The sequence below is a fragment of the Drosophila arizonae genome, chromosome 3, assembly GCF_054131065.1.
Source record: "Drosophila arizonae isolate 15081-1271.41 chromosome 3, UAZ_ARI_1.0, whole genome shotgun sequence".
NCBI lineage: Eukaryota > Metazoa > Arthropoda > Insecta > Diptera > Drosophilidae > Drosophila > Drosophila arizonae.
The window spans coordinates 21586716-21604786 of record NC_142923.1 but is presented as its reverse complement, the minus strand read 5'-3'; the positions used below and the strand labels follow the sequence as shown (position 1 = coordinate 21604786).

General features: G+C 35.2%; 1 protein-coding gene across 8 annotated transcripts in view; it reads right to left on the bottom strand.

Moving 5' to 3' along the window:
* The window catches only part of nolo (ADAMTS-like no long nerve cord), a 94341-nt gene that overhangs the window by 40570 nt on the left and 35700 nt on the right, over nucleotides 1-18071 (bottom strand). For all 8 annotated transcript variants that reach the window (XM_089464131.1, XM_018002589.2, XM_089464130.1 and 5 more), the window contains 4 exons: nucleotides 11953-12063; nucleotides 11470-11795; nucleotides 9991-10165; nucleotides 4532-4676 (listed from right to left, as the gene is read on the bottom strand). In XM_089464131.1, the coding sequence (XP_089320257.1) occupies nucleotides 4532-4676; nucleotides 9991-10165; nucleotides 11470-11795; nucleotides 11953-12063 (757 nt within the window). The remainder of the gene's footprint in view (nucleotides 1-4531; nucleotides 4677-9990; nucleotides 10166-11469; nucleotides 11796-11952; nucleotides 12064-18071) is intronic.

The window sequence follows — 18071 nt, the reverse complement described above, 5'->3', positions numbered from 1 at the left end:
TTAGTATTATGTTGCAGCTGAGGAATCTCGTTTAATACAATCAAAATTTAATGTAGTCAAAGATGTGTATTATGCATATGTAGATATATGTAAATTATCTTTTTAGTTAAAGAATGAATGTATATAAACTCATCCCAGATTTTAATAAAATATATTATCAAGCTATCTACTGGCAAAGATTTAAATTGTATCTGATTTGTTTAGCAAAAGTTTAATCTCAATAATTAATTTCACAAAGCAACAAATCATTTAATAATCAGGTATATAATATTGTATTGACGTCGCATGCTAAAACATTATTTTTTCCAGACCTTTTTTATATGACGTTAAAGAAATAAAACTGCTATAAAGAATATACAATTATCATTCTTTGCAAATCAAGCTGAATCAAATTGGAATGCAAATTTGTCCTTTAAAACAATTCTGGAAGCTTTATCTAATAGATGGTAAATGTGTATGTTATATTATATATGTTTATATACATATAGTTTTCTTTTAATATAATATATGTTAGTCGCCAATTAAAGAGGAAATGCCAAAATTTAATAAATTCCAATATATTTGTATTATAAATGAGAAACAAAAGAAATTATAAAAGCTAAAGGAAAGTATTCAACTATTTACTAATTTTTTGGATTCAAATCTTTTGTATAATTAATTACTTTTACTATAATTTAAGTTTTAATAATATTTTTACTATAATTGCAACTATAATTTAGCCAGATTATAATATTTAAAAATATAAAATACAAAATATTTAAAAATATTTATTTAAGCTCAGTATTTAATTTCAAACATTTTCAAGTGCTGCTTATCTACATATAAAATATTTAAATTTATTTATTTAAACTCAGCTTCAAATTTTTAAACATTTTCAATTGCTGCTCATCGCTTTAGTAACTCTTGAAATCTTGTTCACAGCTTTAAGCCGCTTACACCAAATGCCTTTTGGTAGCCCGACTGCTTGAACCCCAATTACAACGAGTGCAGAGGAATTTCAGACGAGGGCTTTCAGCTCACCTTCACTTGCCACCTGCTTAACCTTTGTGATTGCACACGCACGCATACAGGCAAACATATAAATGTAGATACATATATATGTATATGTATATATATGTATGTGATAATTTAGTGCACTTAATTTGGTCATCGAGAGAAAAAGAATATGAAACAAGTTGAATATCAATTTGAAGCAAAGCACAAACTACGAGGCGGTGCAGTGAGCTCCAAATATGTATAATTCGGCATAATTGATTACCTGTAATGTATACAATTATGTTTGTCGCTGACGTCGATAAGTGAGTAAAACAAATGACAAGTCGCAGCAGCAACAACAACATACGACAAACGGACCCGGACAGCTGGCCGGATTGTCGAAAGTAGTTTTTATTCGTAGTAGTTAGTTGCAGGAGTGTGGGGGAGGGGGAGGGGGAGGGGGGAGACAACTTTCGTATGTAATGTCAGTGCGTTTATTTGGGTGCCCCCTGTGGATAGACGCTGGCCAAGCGACAAGCAACGACTGCACTTGACATTTAACTGACATGTGAGGCGGACAGACGCTGAAATGTAATTAAGGCGCCGCGCAATGCTCCATAGGGCCACATGGGGGCGGGACGAACCGGTGCGGAGCGGGGCAGGGTAACGCCTACTTGTAAGGTAGCTAAACGATATTGCAATTAAAATTGAAAAACAAATTGATTTTGCCATTTGCAAGAGACGGCCAGGATAATGACTAAGTAAACTGGCGTTGGGTGCGTTCTACTATTGTCGGAAATTAACAAGTCCCAATTGCTGTTGTTGTTGTTGGGGACTTTCGTCCCCCTCTCGATGGGGAGAAAAAAATACGTATTCTGACATTTATCAAGCGGCAAACCGATTATTTTCATTCCGAATTTTTGACGGCCTAATGGCCGAAAACGCTAGCGCATAGTTGATTAAAAATTCATGAGACCACACCGAGAAAAAAAAATTGGTAAATATAAAAAAAAAAATAAAAGTGTAGCTCAAAGTTTGTGCTCTAACCCAGAACATTGACAGGAAATATTTGTTTTGGTTTAACGCCACTATCATCAGCTTTTGCGTGTCTCCAAAAATTGTTGTGTGTGTGTGTGTGTCTGTATGTGTGTGTGCATTTGAAATTTGCTTTCAATCGATTTCTCTTTTAAGATTAATTACGATTCATATTTCGTTTAGGTGACAATTTGTTTCTATTTTCCGTCGTATGCATGGGTAGAAATTCTTATATAATATAATTATATTGTTACTATAGTATTATGTTATTATACTATTATATTATTGTGCTATATTATAATACTATTATTATTAAATTTCTATTATAATTTTTAAAAGTTCTCTAACATATTTTTAAATTATTTTCTTATTTTTTTCGGCATTTTTGCTTAGCATCAATTTAACAGATTTATGGCTTAGCTTCATTTTATAATTTTATAATTACTTATTATAAACTAATTACTTTGCAATTTTTTTTTTTAATTTATAATATTAATCTAGCTATTTTATTTATCCAAATCACGTACACATACGCATACGCAATTTTATTTCATTTTCCATTAAATAATCATAAAAATTCAAATATTTTGCAAGCGCATGACAAACCCTTTCAAAAGTTCTTTATACTCTTCACCCCGAAGGGAAGAAATGTAAGCGAGCGAACAGATTTCAATTTTTCTACGATACTGCACAAAGAGGCAGAGAGCATAGTGAGCTAGCAAGAGTAACGAGATAATAGATCACAGCATATCAAAATGTGATCAGGTCTGAGTGCTCGCAGCACACTGAGTTTGTCGTGACTTATTTTCACTGCTCGGGCTGCAACCGAATGAGCCGAGTAAATACAAAGTAATTTATTCTCGCTCATGTGACTGAAGGCACCAATATATAAAACCTACAGAGCACTCCAATTCAAACTCCCTCGGTATGTCTTCGCTCTCACCCAATCGGCTTCGTATTGAATGGACTCTACGCGTCGTATACTGTGAGTGAATTCATACAGCCCTCTAATAATAATATGCAATTGGGTGTCGGTGTGCCTGTGCTCGCTCTCACTTTCGCACAAAATGATAAATAAATTTACTCTGAGTTCCATTTTCAATAGATGTAAAATTATTCTCCCTACATCCTAGCATATTCCGCTAAAAAATAAAAAATAATACTGTTTATATCTAGAAAGTTCCATTAATAAAATATATAAGCCAAACCAGCATTATGCTAAGCTAAGTTTCACATAAAATTGATTCAGAATAATTAATCTACATATAAAATGAATATATTGAAGACAAGAATGCTTTTCTACATCAAGAGATATATTTGATTAATGAAATACGTGCAGCTAAATACCTCGATTCTCTTAATATTATTCTGTCGCAAAACTTAATTAAAATTATTGCACATACAATTTAAAACATCTTGAGCTAATGAAAGCTCTAGTTAGAGTTTTGGCTGAATATTAATGCAATTTAGATAATAATTTAGATAATAATACCATTTATATATATACTAATTAAAAGCTTGTTGCCATAGCAATTTATTGTTGTTGTTGTTGCTATTGTTGTTGGGCTACTTCAACCCAGTGAACTTTCATTCAAAGACAGGTAACTATGCCATTTGGTAAGAGGACACCAAACTTATATTACCTCATGTCTCTCATCACGTTACATGCACGCACACTTGTGAAGTTTTGTGAATTGAATCGGAAAACTTCTGGCTTAAGCTTTCAGCTGCTGTTGCTAGTGCTACTGCTGCTGCCATTGCTGCTGCTGCTGCTGCTGCTGCATGCATGCAAAGCAATTTATGAACCCACACAGAGGGCAGAAAACAGAAGTTAACCTTAGGCTTTGGCTAGCAACAAAGTTGGATCGCAGGCTAATCGACAAACTTTAGTTGCAAATATATTATTTCGACAGCACTATTAATCATGCCTCTATATATTTGATATATACATATATATAGTTGTAAGTATGATAGTAGAGCAAAAACATAATGCCAGCAGCAAAAAAAAAAAAAAAAATTTTAATAAAATGAGAGCAAAAACTTTAAGTATTTAGCTCGGAAATTTGCTGAACCGTTTTTTTTCCTTCTTCTTCTTCTTTTTTCTGTTGCTTCGACAAGGGGCACGAAGACAGCGCGCAACTGCCACTCGATTGCCATGCAAACATTCAATCGAAACAAATTCCAATTCAATGAAAATAAATGAGCACGACAAATAGCTGCTTGCAAGACACACACACACATATATATAAGTGTGGGGGCATTGGAGGCACGTAAAAAATTTGACAGCATTTTTCGCGTAAGGGAAAAGATTACAAACGGCGGCGAGGCACGCCAATGCCTGCGGCAATGTTCTTGACATATTCCACTTGTTTATTTACACTAGAGACTAGCCGACTGGCAGCAGCTCCCGAACCAGTCGCACAACTACATAAGTAGATGCATAAGGACCCAAAGACATAAGGACGATGAGGCCTGTGGATTGAGGATTGCGGATTGAGCGCACTAAGGACTAAGGACTTACCGCCGCCGCAGGTGACGGAACATTGCGACATCGCCGACATCTCCCAATAATAGAGCGGTTGCGAACAGGAGTTGCCATCGCCTCCGCAAACGCCGCAGCCGTCAATTTTCTTCGTTGAGCCTATTTTCAAATCGCAGCCAACGCGCTGAAAAGAGAAGCACAAAGCCAAATAAGGTATCTGTAGATATGTATATTTGTGTATATGTATTAAAAGAGCAGTCGAAAATGTGGTGGAATTATTAGCGAAGCCTAAATGCACTTACATATAGATTTATTTACATATAATATATAAATTTATTTATTTTTAAATTTAAATATTTTATTTATATATATGAAAATTATATTATGTTTGTCATATAATTGAATTTTTAACTCCTATTTTAAAAGAATTTTACAATGATATTTATGAAAAATATTTACAAAAATATATCTTAAAAAATTAAAAAAAAAAAAAAAAAAAAAAAAAAATTAATTGTATATAAACATACATATATAATGAAATTTATGTCTCATATTCTTGAGAATACCTACAACAATCTATATTAAAAATGTTTTTAAAGTAAATAAATAATATGTAAACATATATAAAATGAATTAAATTTATTTCTCATATTATTAAATTCCAAACTCTCAATTTTAAAGCGTGTTTTAATGATCCCTAACGTTTCTAATATATAAGTCAGCTATACGCGTTTTATTATGGTAGACATTGCTCTTTATAAGTCTATACATTTTAAAAATATTTATTGTATTTCTAATTAACAAATAACTCAAATAACTTGATTGAATCTTTGACTTACGGACATACAGATAATCTATCTTCTGCCTCAGTTTTTATTTTATTAACACAAAATTTATTTTCTTCAAGACGGTACGCAGACATTACCAAAAATCCAACTACCCTGTGCTAGTGTATGCAAACGATAGACGAACAAATAAAAAATGCTACGTAAATAAGTGTAAATCAACTGTTAGCGGTATCATATCGTAACCTATTGGCAAACAAGAACACACACATACAAAGTAAAACACACACTCACTCACACTGTAGCAACAGTAATAAATAAAATATGGAAATCAATGAGAATTCGTTGCATAAGCACAGGCGCAGGCCCACACACCCACACGAACATACACTTGTATCTACTTATGATGTATTTGCCAAGATATGTGTGCCTGTGTGGAGTATGTATAACTGTATACTGCTACAATGTATTTGTGATTGATATGCAGCTGGTGCCTCATGGCACTTGCTACACAGTTGTCAGGCTGCACATTGAGCTCGCTGATTTCGCTCACTGCCAAAGGAATATGATTTGAGGAATTGCTTTAGATTAACCCAAGTCGAATGACAAGCGGAAGCCGTCGACGTGCTCAGTTAGCGTATGCTAATTGGTATGAGTAGAGAAATGTGTATAAGGAATATATAAACAAAATTATTTGATAGCATACATATATTTCCTATTTGTTTTGTGGAATTAAATGAAATTCTTTTAACTGATTGAAATAGTTGTTAGGTAGCAAATATTATTGTATGTATACAATATTTCAATTATTAAAATTGCATAGTTTTTAAATAACAAATATTACTATATATGTATACAATATTTCAATTATTAAATTTGTTTCTTCGCCTTCATAAAGACTTATTTATTTTTAGTATTAAATATTCCCTTAAGTTAAACTCATGTTTTCATATTTATATTCAAAATTTGAATTTGCTTTAATGTAATTAAATATGCATAAAAGCTGAAGACAAACAATTTACTAAATGCAAATTTATTAGAATATATTTGAGCTGCTTATTGCAATAATTTGTATAGATATTGTTGTGCTATATTAAGTTACTAAAGCTCATACAGCAAGTGCAACTAAATTGTACAAATTCATGATATTCTCATTTCTGTTAGAAATTCATAAATAATATTTAATTACCAGCAGCTTTGTGAAAGGCATACGCTTTCTAAAATTAGCTCTAATTATGTTTGGAAATCAAATGAGAAAGTACATATATATATATAATTATATGATAGAGTGTAACGTTGCAAAAATATATTGCATGTTAATATACGATTTATATTATTATATCAGTATTATAAGTAATTAAAAGTTGTAGGCCTAGCGTTCAGAAATTTCTCGTAATAATTATGGTTATAATTGTTAACAATAATTGAGTGCTTAATGCAACTGAACAAATATATAATAAATATAATCTTAAATACATATATAATAAATATAAAATAAATACAATAATGTAATAATTAATATGTAAATTTGTAATATAATAATATGGGTATTCTAAAGCAAATAATTATTGGATATTTTTGACCTAATTATTGAATATTTCTATACCAATCTCTAGGTAATTTTGATATTATATTATCTATTTAAGGGATATATGTACATATTCATCTCTCTTTACTTTAACTATTTATAATTATAATATTTCTTTTAAAAATTTGTAAGTAATATTTACTTCTAACCATTTTCAGTAAGATTTAAAATTTGAGAAATCAAATGACAACCTCTATAATGTATTATATTCGACAATTTCCCTACTTTATAAACTTAGTAAGTCAATCAAAATATTTAAAAAAAAAAAGGTCATAAATATTTAACTACAACCCGTCATTCAGAACTCGACACTTTCTATAATATAATTTCACATAGCTTATTACGATTTCTTGTCTTGCAGATACCTGAATCTATTTAAGTGTATTTTTAATACAAATGATAGCATTATATTTAATTAGCAATATTTTTCTTGAATGACTAAGCTGTCTATAATAATTTCCATTCATTTTCCAATATTAAATACGAGCGTATTAAGATGACTGAAATTATATGGAATGATTAGGCGGGAATGTTTTATATAGTAATATACGATTTCCCCTATAACAGTTATTTATAGAAATTGATTAATGTTGATTTAACCAATTTTATTCAGGTATTAAACTTTCATGAATTCGTTGAATTCAACCAGAAATTTCAACAAATAAATTCTATTTCAGAATTTATAAGAATTTATTTATTTGTTTCTTCTGTTAGCCTAGACTAAAATATTAACCCAAATATCTCACAATGTATTTTGACACTGTCCTTTAGTATTTCAGTAATTTAGCATTTGGAAGAATTGCCCAACAGCCAAATGACAGATGGCCATTTGAAAATTAATCCAGTGTTCTCTTAACGGCAAATGTGTTGGATTCTAACCCATGTCAAGATCTCGCTTTCTCTCTATCTCTCCCCCCATCCCTCTTTACTAGCAGAGAAGAAATGTATTGCGGTTATTGCTGTGTTTCAATGTGTATATCTGTATATGAATATTTAGGTATGTATGTGTGTGTGTGTGTGTGTGTGTATCTGGTTTTTTGATTTTAGGTCTCAACCACAAGCCCAACAGAGCTGGTGAGAAATAAGCCCGCGGGCCGCATTAAAACCCACAAAACTGGCAACTTGCTATTTGATTTATTTGCAACGGATACAGATATAAACATACAAATATATATATCTGTATATATACATATACATATATGAGTATATATATTTGGAGCTTTACATACATATGTGTGTTGGTGTGCTGGCAGCTGCTACGGCTGCTGCTGCAACATCTACTTGGCCGCCCAACTCGTGGCAGACAAATAAAACACAATGTAAACCACATGACATATTGGCGTTTATTACAACAAATTGGGGTGACGATTTGGCGGCATTACAAAGGCAGCAAGAGCTCCAAACTAGGCGAAAAGTCGGATAAGGCGCGACACCCACACACACACACACACACACATAAACACTCATACACACAACTGCACTCGAAACAAATTGAACTGAAACTCAAACAAACCACGGGTAGCTAGAGCAAGCACAGGAGAAACACAGGGTAAGCCGAACAGAGGGGCTGTGGACGGTGGGGCTGAGAGGTTTGGGGCCTCGCAGCTGTGCCCACGTTTTCTTCATATTGTTGCTGTTGTTGTTTTTGTTAGTGTTGTTTTTTGCTGCTGTCGCCAACTTCGTTTGACATTATTGTAGTTGTAAGCCTGCCAAACTGCGGACGCACATTTTACACACGAGGGCTGCCACAGAAGTGGAGCATTCAATTAGAATATGGGCAAAACCTAGAGCTAGATGTGGAAATGCTAAGCTATAAATTTATATAAAAAAAAAAAAATTATATATACTTATATACTGAAAAGCATATTAAAAACAATTAAAAATTTAAGTAGAATTGGATTGGCTTAAAAAATAGCATGAATAGTTGATAAAAAAAAAAGTAATTTGTGCTAATATGCTGGCTAAGAAACAAAAATTAATATTCAAATGGAAAATAAATTAGATAGAAGCTAGCTACAAAATTAAAATTAGTAAAAGTGAACTAATTAATAAATAAAATAAAAATTCAAAAACATATTTTATAATAATATAAATACACTGTTGTATTTTATTGTATGATAAAAAAAATATATATAAATAATATTATGATCATTTTACTTTATTTATTATTATCCAATTCATTTTCAGTTATATTATTTTTTGTATAAGTTTAAATTAAACATTTTTGTTTGATTATTGTTTTATATTATTTATAATACATTTAATCACCTCAATTTTATTTCAAACTACGATTTCATTTTTTTTTTTTTTTTTTTTTTGTATCGCACTGAGCTAAAACAATCTAGATAATATTCCAATTTCATTTCCATTTAAATTAAAGTGAATCACATAGAGTGAATCACACTCGATATTCAACCTACTTTCCCAACAAATCGACAAACTTATCTAGCACCTCTCCCATGTCTCATGTCAGCATTGCATAGCATACTTTGTAGCGCGCGGGTTTCATTCCTGCGTCAACGAGTGAGTTTCGTAAAGTGGTAGCCAGGGGGTAGAGGCAGGCAGGCGGAGAGCCCACCAGCCAGCAGCACGCTTTATTGGCATTTCAATAGTTGGCCTTTGACGCTGAAGTGGCAGCCCTTGCCGCCGCCTTCACTTATATATCAAACTCCGTCAGATCGGCCAACCAGGCCGCCGCCCCACATTATGATTTATTTATGTTCTCGTTCATAATGATACAAAGGCGCTTGCGTTATGCAATCTGCATATATATGCATACGTAAGTACGTATTACATCGGCCGGGCCGGTAAGCTGCAGTGCCTTTTGTTTTTGTCATGCTCACGAGCCACGACCACGGTCACGCCCACACGCTCAGGCAGCCTACCTGCCCACCTGCTCACCTGCCCACCTGCCCACCTGCGCTGACAACATCGACGTAATTTATCATCTTTTCGTTTTGGAGCGCACAGGAAGGAAGGAAGCTAACAAGGCTCACACGCACACACCTCCATATCGTTGGCTAAACATTATGATTACATCGATAGACCATATTTATATGCAGGAGAAGATGAAGGGGGAGAAGGAGAAGCAACAGCAGACGACGAAGTAGGAGATGAAGACTCACCTGACATTTGCCCTGAATGCACATATCTAAACTCCCAGAGCGACAGCGCGTTCCATCCTGCACCCGCGCCGACAGCTGAACAATGACGCTCTGCTCATCGTAATGCTCCGATTCCTCGGCATTAGCAGCGCCCGATTCCGGTGAGATGTCCTCCGTGAGATGAGCCGGGTGTCCCCTGATTGGAATTGAGAAAGCATTTAGTTAAAGGACTATTAAAGTTTGATCGATGATTATGATTGGCCTGCTTAGAGATTGGCTTATGGCTTGATTGCTCACATGGAAGCTGACTCAACTCTGATCAAGATTTATCTGTGTTATTACAAATCCCCAAATTTAAAGACAAAACCCAATTAAGTTTCTTTTCTCCTTCTGCTGTTTCACGAAAATACTTCGCACACTTTTTCAAATGGGTTTCTTAGCTCAGCTTTCTTTCCTATTTGCTATTCTATGATTCCCTTAGCCATTTTATTAGCTGTATTCAGCTTTTATCTAACGAGATCCTCTTGGCCAAAACCCATTTGCAACTAAATTGCAGAATTTTGACGCTTAGCAAATGATTTATATAGCCCGCACATGTATGCTATATGTAAATGGCCAAGCGAGGCGTGGCTAAGCGAGTCGCTGCAAAGCGGAATATGAAATCTAACCCAAATGGATTAACCACAAAACCAGCTACCGCAAAAGCCACAGAAAAAAAACACAGCGCCACGACTGCCACTAATTTAAGCCACAAATACAAATGAAGCTATAAAAAAAGAGTAGAGTAGAGGATAGAGAAAAGTGAGGAGGAAATGTGAGAACAAACTAGAATTGCCAGATACCCTGTATATTGGGAATGTTTCAAAAGAATAATGTGAGAGAGGCACAGACAGGAAGAGAGGAAGAGGTAGATAGAGAGAGAGCGAGATAGAGATAGAGAAGAGACAGTAAGAAAGAGAGAGAGACAGAGAGTGACAGACAGAAAGTAAGAAAGAGACAGAGACAAAGAGCGAGGTCTTATATTTGGTTAATCTGAATTTTGGCTAATCTTAAAGATTGTTGAGAGTATGAGAGAAAAAGAGTTTTATTATCAAGAAATATAATTCTGAAATTTCCTTGCTATATCAAAATTATAATATGATAAAAATCTATAAAATCTTGTGTGAAAATTATTTATTAAAAAATAATTATTATTTTTTTAGGCAGGCAGCATTTTATTCGGAACAAAACCTTCAACAGTTTTAATCAAATTCTTCTTCTTCTTCTTCTTTCTAATACACAAGGCCTTCCCCTTGTTGTTGTCACCCAGCAGCAGCTGAATATGGGCAACCGCTGCTGCCGCACTCAACGCAATCTTTGATGAATAATGAGTGGACAGCACTGTACCAGGACCTGGGTCATTTGGCCATTTTGGCCATTTTGGCCACTTTGGCCACTTTGGCCACTTTGGCCCCTAAGCGCATCGCTGTCGACTTTATTTTAGTATGCAACACAGCTCACCTGCATGTGAGGGCACAGGGCTCGACATAATCGTAGTGAGGCGTCCACTTGTATAGGGTGCCGTCGTAGGGAACGTCATTGTAGGCGGCACACTGGTTAGCACGGAAGTCCTGCTGCTCGGGACATGGCTGCATGTTGCAGATGCGATAGCGAGCGCTCTCGCCGCGACAGCTGCCGGTTGTGCTGCAGCGACGTATTTGCTGCATGATGCCGCCATCGCAGGTGCGCGAACATGTTGACCATTCCGACCAGGCGGACCATTGGCCAGAGCCAGAGCCAGAGCCGGAGCTGGAGCCCGATCCTGCGCCCTTTGAACGTTTCTGTTGCTGCAATTGTAGGATAAGGATTTGCGTATTGAGCTTTGCTAATTGAAATGCCAAACGTTTACATATGCTAGTGTATTGGTGTCTGACTGTGTGGGTGTGAGTTTGGGCGTGGGTGAAAGTGTGAGCTAGAGGGGAATTAGCGAATTTTGGTACTCACTTCCAGCTCATTTTCCAAATCGGAAGCTGTGTTCCATGTGTCGTCAAACGCTTGACTTGCATTCAATTTCTTTGCCCAAGCGGCATGTGAAACTAACAGGCAGAAGCTCGTCTGGAATGAAGAAGGAAATTCATAAATGTTAAAGGTCATTTAATAATAATAATTGGTATTGTATGGCAGCATATCTAATTGTTTATTGATTTATTGTGTTAGCAGTTGAGCTGGTTTCATTAATTATTTACAAAGAGACTTCAAATAAGAAACAACAACAAAAGCTTTGTTATGCAACCTAAGCTATTATAGTTGAATTATTTATTGCCCTTAAAAATACAAATTTTTAAATATTAAAGAATTCTTAAAAGATAATCCTTTAAAGTTTTACCTTAGGATATTTAAATTTTACATATACAAAAGAAATCTCAAGTAAGATTAAAACTAAGAGGTTTTAGAAATTAAGGAAAATATTTGCACATAATACCTAGTGAAATATTAAGTCTTTATATACACAACGTGATAAGCACGTAGTCTAGCCTTCATATGAAAAATAGAATAAGTGTGGGGGAGTCTAATCCTAGGACAACAACTTCTATATCCACCTGACTTTCTTGGCATTGGCAAGTGGGAGAGATGACGTTTATATTTGTAGAAGATTTAACCATTTTTGTTTTGTTTTTTTTCGTCAGCAGCATCGCACGCGGCTTTTACGTTAGTCACGTTAACAATTTGCATTTTGGCCGGGGATTTTGGTTTTTATATCGACAGCGCATTAACCTTTAGGACACGCGTCACGTATGCCCCACGGGCATTGAAAACAATCTCGACTGGCGTGTCAAGGGTTATGCCACACGAACGAAGGCGTTTAGAGGGGCGTGGACCAAGTCGTATGTCGTGTATCTGCTGCTGCTGTTGCTACTACTACTTCTTTTCGTGCTGCTGCTTAATGGCGTGTCGTATGCCACGTGCCCACGCCTTTTTTTCTCTGCCAACAACACGTAATCGGGTTTCAACTGGGTTAAGCGTTTTACTAAAATAGACTACCCCATAAGAGCAGACAGTTAGCTAAGTATTTATGTGCTAAATCTCTTTTCCTCTTTAGGCTAAGTGCGGCAGACTTAAGTGAACGACTTTACTTTTTTTTTCTCCTTTTTTCCTGTGAGATTTATTTGCCCTCTTGGCCCACCTCGAAAATTGAACAGAAGATATTAAGATACAATTTTGTAGCACACAATTCCTTGACTACATAAATTTGTTTTAATTGCAGAATTTGTTGAAGACGCTTTGTGTATTGTGTTTTGAGTTCTGCGCCACCTGCGAAATACTCTGGAATAAGTCTTTGTATTTTCAAATAGTTTTTGTAAAACTTTAGCTGAAAGTCTAGAATAAATTTAGTGTATATAGATAAAAAAAAAAAAAAATTTTATATTTTTGATTACATTATTTTGTTATTATTTCATAGGCTCAATTAATTTTTTTGTTTGTTTGTTTATTTATTTTTTTAATAATTCATTAGTTTTTTACACTTACTTTAGTTAATTTTTTATTTATTTCTTTTTATTTTTGAATTCGTTAACTCTTAATAATTAATTGATAAATAAAAAATTTCTTTTAATAGTTTAAATTCATTTCTTTTTTATTAATTGTTTATATACATATATTTTTTTCTTCAATTTGAGCTCAATGCTCAATGTATAACACTTTCATTATTTTTTATTTTAATAATTTTTACTTTATTATTTTATTTTTATTTTGTTTTCAAATGCATTTTTATTAATTTTGAATAATTTTATATATCTATTCCTAAAATCAACTATCATTTCATTAATTCAATATCAGATTCTCCATAGTTAATATTATTTTCAATTCTTTGATAAGTTTCATTAATTAGCTACAACTACACTTACATTGTATACCATATTAATGTTCGTCTAAATCATTCTGAAATCTGTTTCCAGCAATTAAGCAACTTTCAGCCTTCATAATAACTGTGACTACCCAAACGGGCTTAACAGCTTGCTTAAGCCAAGGCCTAACACACATACACACACACACACACACACACACACACACATGGATAGCTACAGCAGCAGCATCTGATGCTGTGATCCTCTTGTTCAGGACATCAAGCAATAAACAGCCGACATATGAAAGGCTAATCTTAAAGGCAAATCAATGGCAAATGGACCACAGCCGCAGCCAAGGCAAAAGCAAATGAACAGCTGCGCACACGTACACACACACATACACACATGGCACGCACACACATGTATAGACTACATAAATAGTGTACTGCATGAAACATGATCCTACTATGCCTAGCTTTATGCACCGTTCCACAACGAATCGTAGCTTAAGACAAAAACCATTTTATAGCAGTTTAGCTGAGAATATGTAAAAACCCAACACGCAGAGAGAGAGAGAGAGAGAGAGAGAGAGAGAGAGAGAGAGAGACAGAGACAGAGGGAGATAGCGAGAGAGCCAGAGTCAAGGAGAGAGAGGGAGAGTGAAATGTAGGAACTGACAGCAAGATGAAATGTCTGATAAAGCAAGTGTAGTGCAATAAAGGCTATAAAAGAAACACACACACACACACACATGGACACACATGAGTGTGTTTGCCTTCCACACAGACGACAACTGAAGCAAACTCTTAGCAAAATCGGCGTAAAATCTCATATGTCCATCCATGCGGTTACAAAAGCTACTAAATTACTATTTAAGTATCTATTACCACGTTTCAAGTGTCTGAGGTCCGGCTCCTAGCCAAACTCTGGCCCTGTCGCCTTAATGGAAATGCCCAGCTAACAACCCTGACGACCGACCCTAAAGCAAACATTAGAAAAACAAATAACAAATAACTAAAGAGTGTATGCCCAGAACCCAGACCCAGACCCCTTGGCCCCCTGAGTCGTGTGGACTGCCTGGCTGTCTACCCAGGTGTATGGGTACGTACTACGTACAGGAAGTCCTGTGGGGAGGAGGTTGCCTGGCAGTCGATTATTGTAGAGGTTGCTTACAGTAGTAGGCACATCTATGAGCCTACTGAATTGTAAGAGGAAAAAAACATTAGCAAACAGCATTGGACAGGCGCATTTTATGCGAATCCGGTAATTATTTATTTATGAGTTGAAGCAGTTTCAATAACTCACTTTGCCTTAGCTACGACCAACCAGAGCGAGCCTTCTCCTGACTGCCTTGAACATACGTCAAATGTCGAGCCGAGTCTATATATATATAAATATGTATGTGTGTATATGCGCGTGTGCTCCGAGTACTCAGCGTCATCATCATGACAGGAAGTCGTTGTAGGTAGTTAGTTAATGTGCACAGTGGTGCGAAAATTATGAATTTGTTTCAGCTTTTCAGCTGAAAGGTTAATGGGTAATACGTTATGCTTAATGGTCTTTGTTTAATGCTAAAAACCAGTTAAAGCAGAGTGAGAGCGGGAACGTGAGGCAGAGCGAATATGAGAAATGGTCTGTTATTAAGAGGTCAAATAAATCATGATGCACAGTGTCTGTGCGGTCGGCAAACAGGTGAACAAAGCAAGTGCCACAAGGGTGTCAGAGGGCACAAAATATATGCACGGTAAAAACATTTAATTATTACATTACATTTCTTTTTGAAGATGACTATAAATATTATAAATATTTTTGTGTTCGTTAATGTTATGTATGTATGTATGAGCTAATGAAATTGTTGGTGCATTTTGAATTTTACGTTATTTATACAAATATTTTAATTTAATATTAAAATATTTTATCCCAACTTTAATATATTTTATATTGAAAAATTGATGTGTTAATTAATTAATTTATTTATTAGGATTTTTTGTTGGGCTGAAGTGGGTAAAAATGCGTTACGTATTTTATGGTTTTATTTTTCATTTATTTTTTTTTTTTTTAATCTCATTTTAGCTTATTTTTCAAATAATCATATAAATTTTTAAAATAGTTTTCAAGTATAAATGATTAAAATTTTTATATGAGTTACTTATATTAGAGAATGTTATAAAACATATATTTAAAGAATATCACATCATTTACGTATTTATTTTTAGATTGTTTACTAGGATCTTCAGCTTAGACTCATAGCATAACCATTAAATCAATAACAAAATCAACATATTTTATAAATAATTAATTCCCGTATATTTTTCTCGAAATTCTGTTTTTACAATATTTCTATAAATGCAGGAGAGCACATAATAACCAACGGAATATGAAAATATGATAAACCAATAAGTTATATATGTATATTGTAATTGCTTATATTTCATTATATTATATTGTCATTGCTTATCAATCTTATATTCAAAGGTTTCTTAAAGTTTCACCTATAAATTAATAACCTCTATGCAAAATTGCACCACCGTGCAGCAACACCGTTGCTAAGGCACAGTTAGATACAGTTGAGTCTATTTCGAGACTCGCAGGCGGGAGTAAATAGAGAACGGCCTAGAGCAGACGCACATAGATTCTATTCTTGAGGCAGGCAATTTTTGCATAAAACCGGGTTAGGTCGACTCATTTAGGGGTGGAAGTTTGGGGTTGGGGTTGCGACTGGGATTGGGATGCTGCTGCGGAGTCACTTGTCAGTCAGTCACTCAGTCAGCCGGACGATTAGACAGTCAAAAGTAAGCAGCGTTCTGCCAGTTGATTGTTTCGTATTGTAACGGTATGTATAGGTGTATATATGAGTGTGTGTGTGTGTGTGTTTGTGCGTTCAGTTCATGGTAATGTGTCTGTTGCGTCACGTCAGTTATTTATTCAAAGCGACAGGCGGCACAAAACGTCAATGAGCAACGTTTTCTGTATGCGCAAAGGTTGTACAGGCACTGGTACAGGTACTGGTTCAGGTAGCTAACTGGGCTGCTGTGCTGCTGTGCTGGCTGAACAACTGACTAACTGAAACAAAGGTAGACAGCGACAACAACAATTGGTAAAAGCTGCGCTAAACTTTTACAAGGAGTTGCCATAGCAACAATAAGCCCTGAGACAAGAAACGAACGCGCCTCTGACATGACAAGGGACAGATGGATGGATGGAAGGACAGAAGGCTGGATGGATGGATGGCTGGTTGACTGACTGACTGGCTCGAGTTGACTGGGGGTTTAGGGATTGAAGCTAAAGTTGGACTTGAATTGATGGTATACTCTTGCATATATACGACTGGCCATATGTATATATATATATATATATATATATATATATATATATACATATGGCCAGTCAGTCGGCTGCCGCTGCTTACCTCGACTCTCTGTCTGTCTGTCTGTCTTGCCTGCGCCTGTCTATCCATTTGACTGACATTGCTCTGTCATTAATTTTCGATGGCAGCACTTAACACACATGCAGCATAGGTCAAATGTCAGTTTAGTCCTAGCATCCCTAACTGGCCGATCTAAAAATATTTATACTCGTCTATGTATGCTCATAAAATGACACGAACTGACGTCAGCAGCGTGATACAAAAATAAAATTCGCACCTCTTGCAGCCGCACAACCCACTCGCACTCACGCCCCCACACAAACACACACACACACACACACATAGACACTGTCTAATGCCATTTAACAGCCGTAAGTGGCCAAGGGCTTAGCCGTTGTTAACTGTTTCCGGTTTGCAGCTCGTCTCGACCTACGTCGCTTTATCGCTCCATTGCGGCTGTCTCCCAACTGCTAAGGTTTCCCATTCGCTCTGACCCCCAACTTTGCATTGTAACCCGTTTTTTTACGGTTTTTTTAGTCTCCTTTTTTTTTTTTTTTTTTTTCTTTTTTTTTTTTTTTTTTTGCTGCCCCCAGTTGGTTTATGTTGCAATAGCACAGCTTGTGTTGGGTTAGGTTTGGAGCAGCTGCTCTGCGCTTGGACCGACGTCAACATATTTTACACGCACTTTATTGTGTTCTTTTGATTCAGGAGATGATACTTTACAAGTGTGGAAATTGCACTTTATTTGGGTAATTAAAAGTGTGCTCACACTGGCTGAACAAAGTGTTGAGGCAGTTTTTCCGAGTTCAATTTGTAAAAAGTCACATTTGAGGTGTATATAATACCATTTCTATTCATTTAGTTTCAAAATATTTTAAGCTGTTTTATGAGCAAAAACATATAAGTGTAGT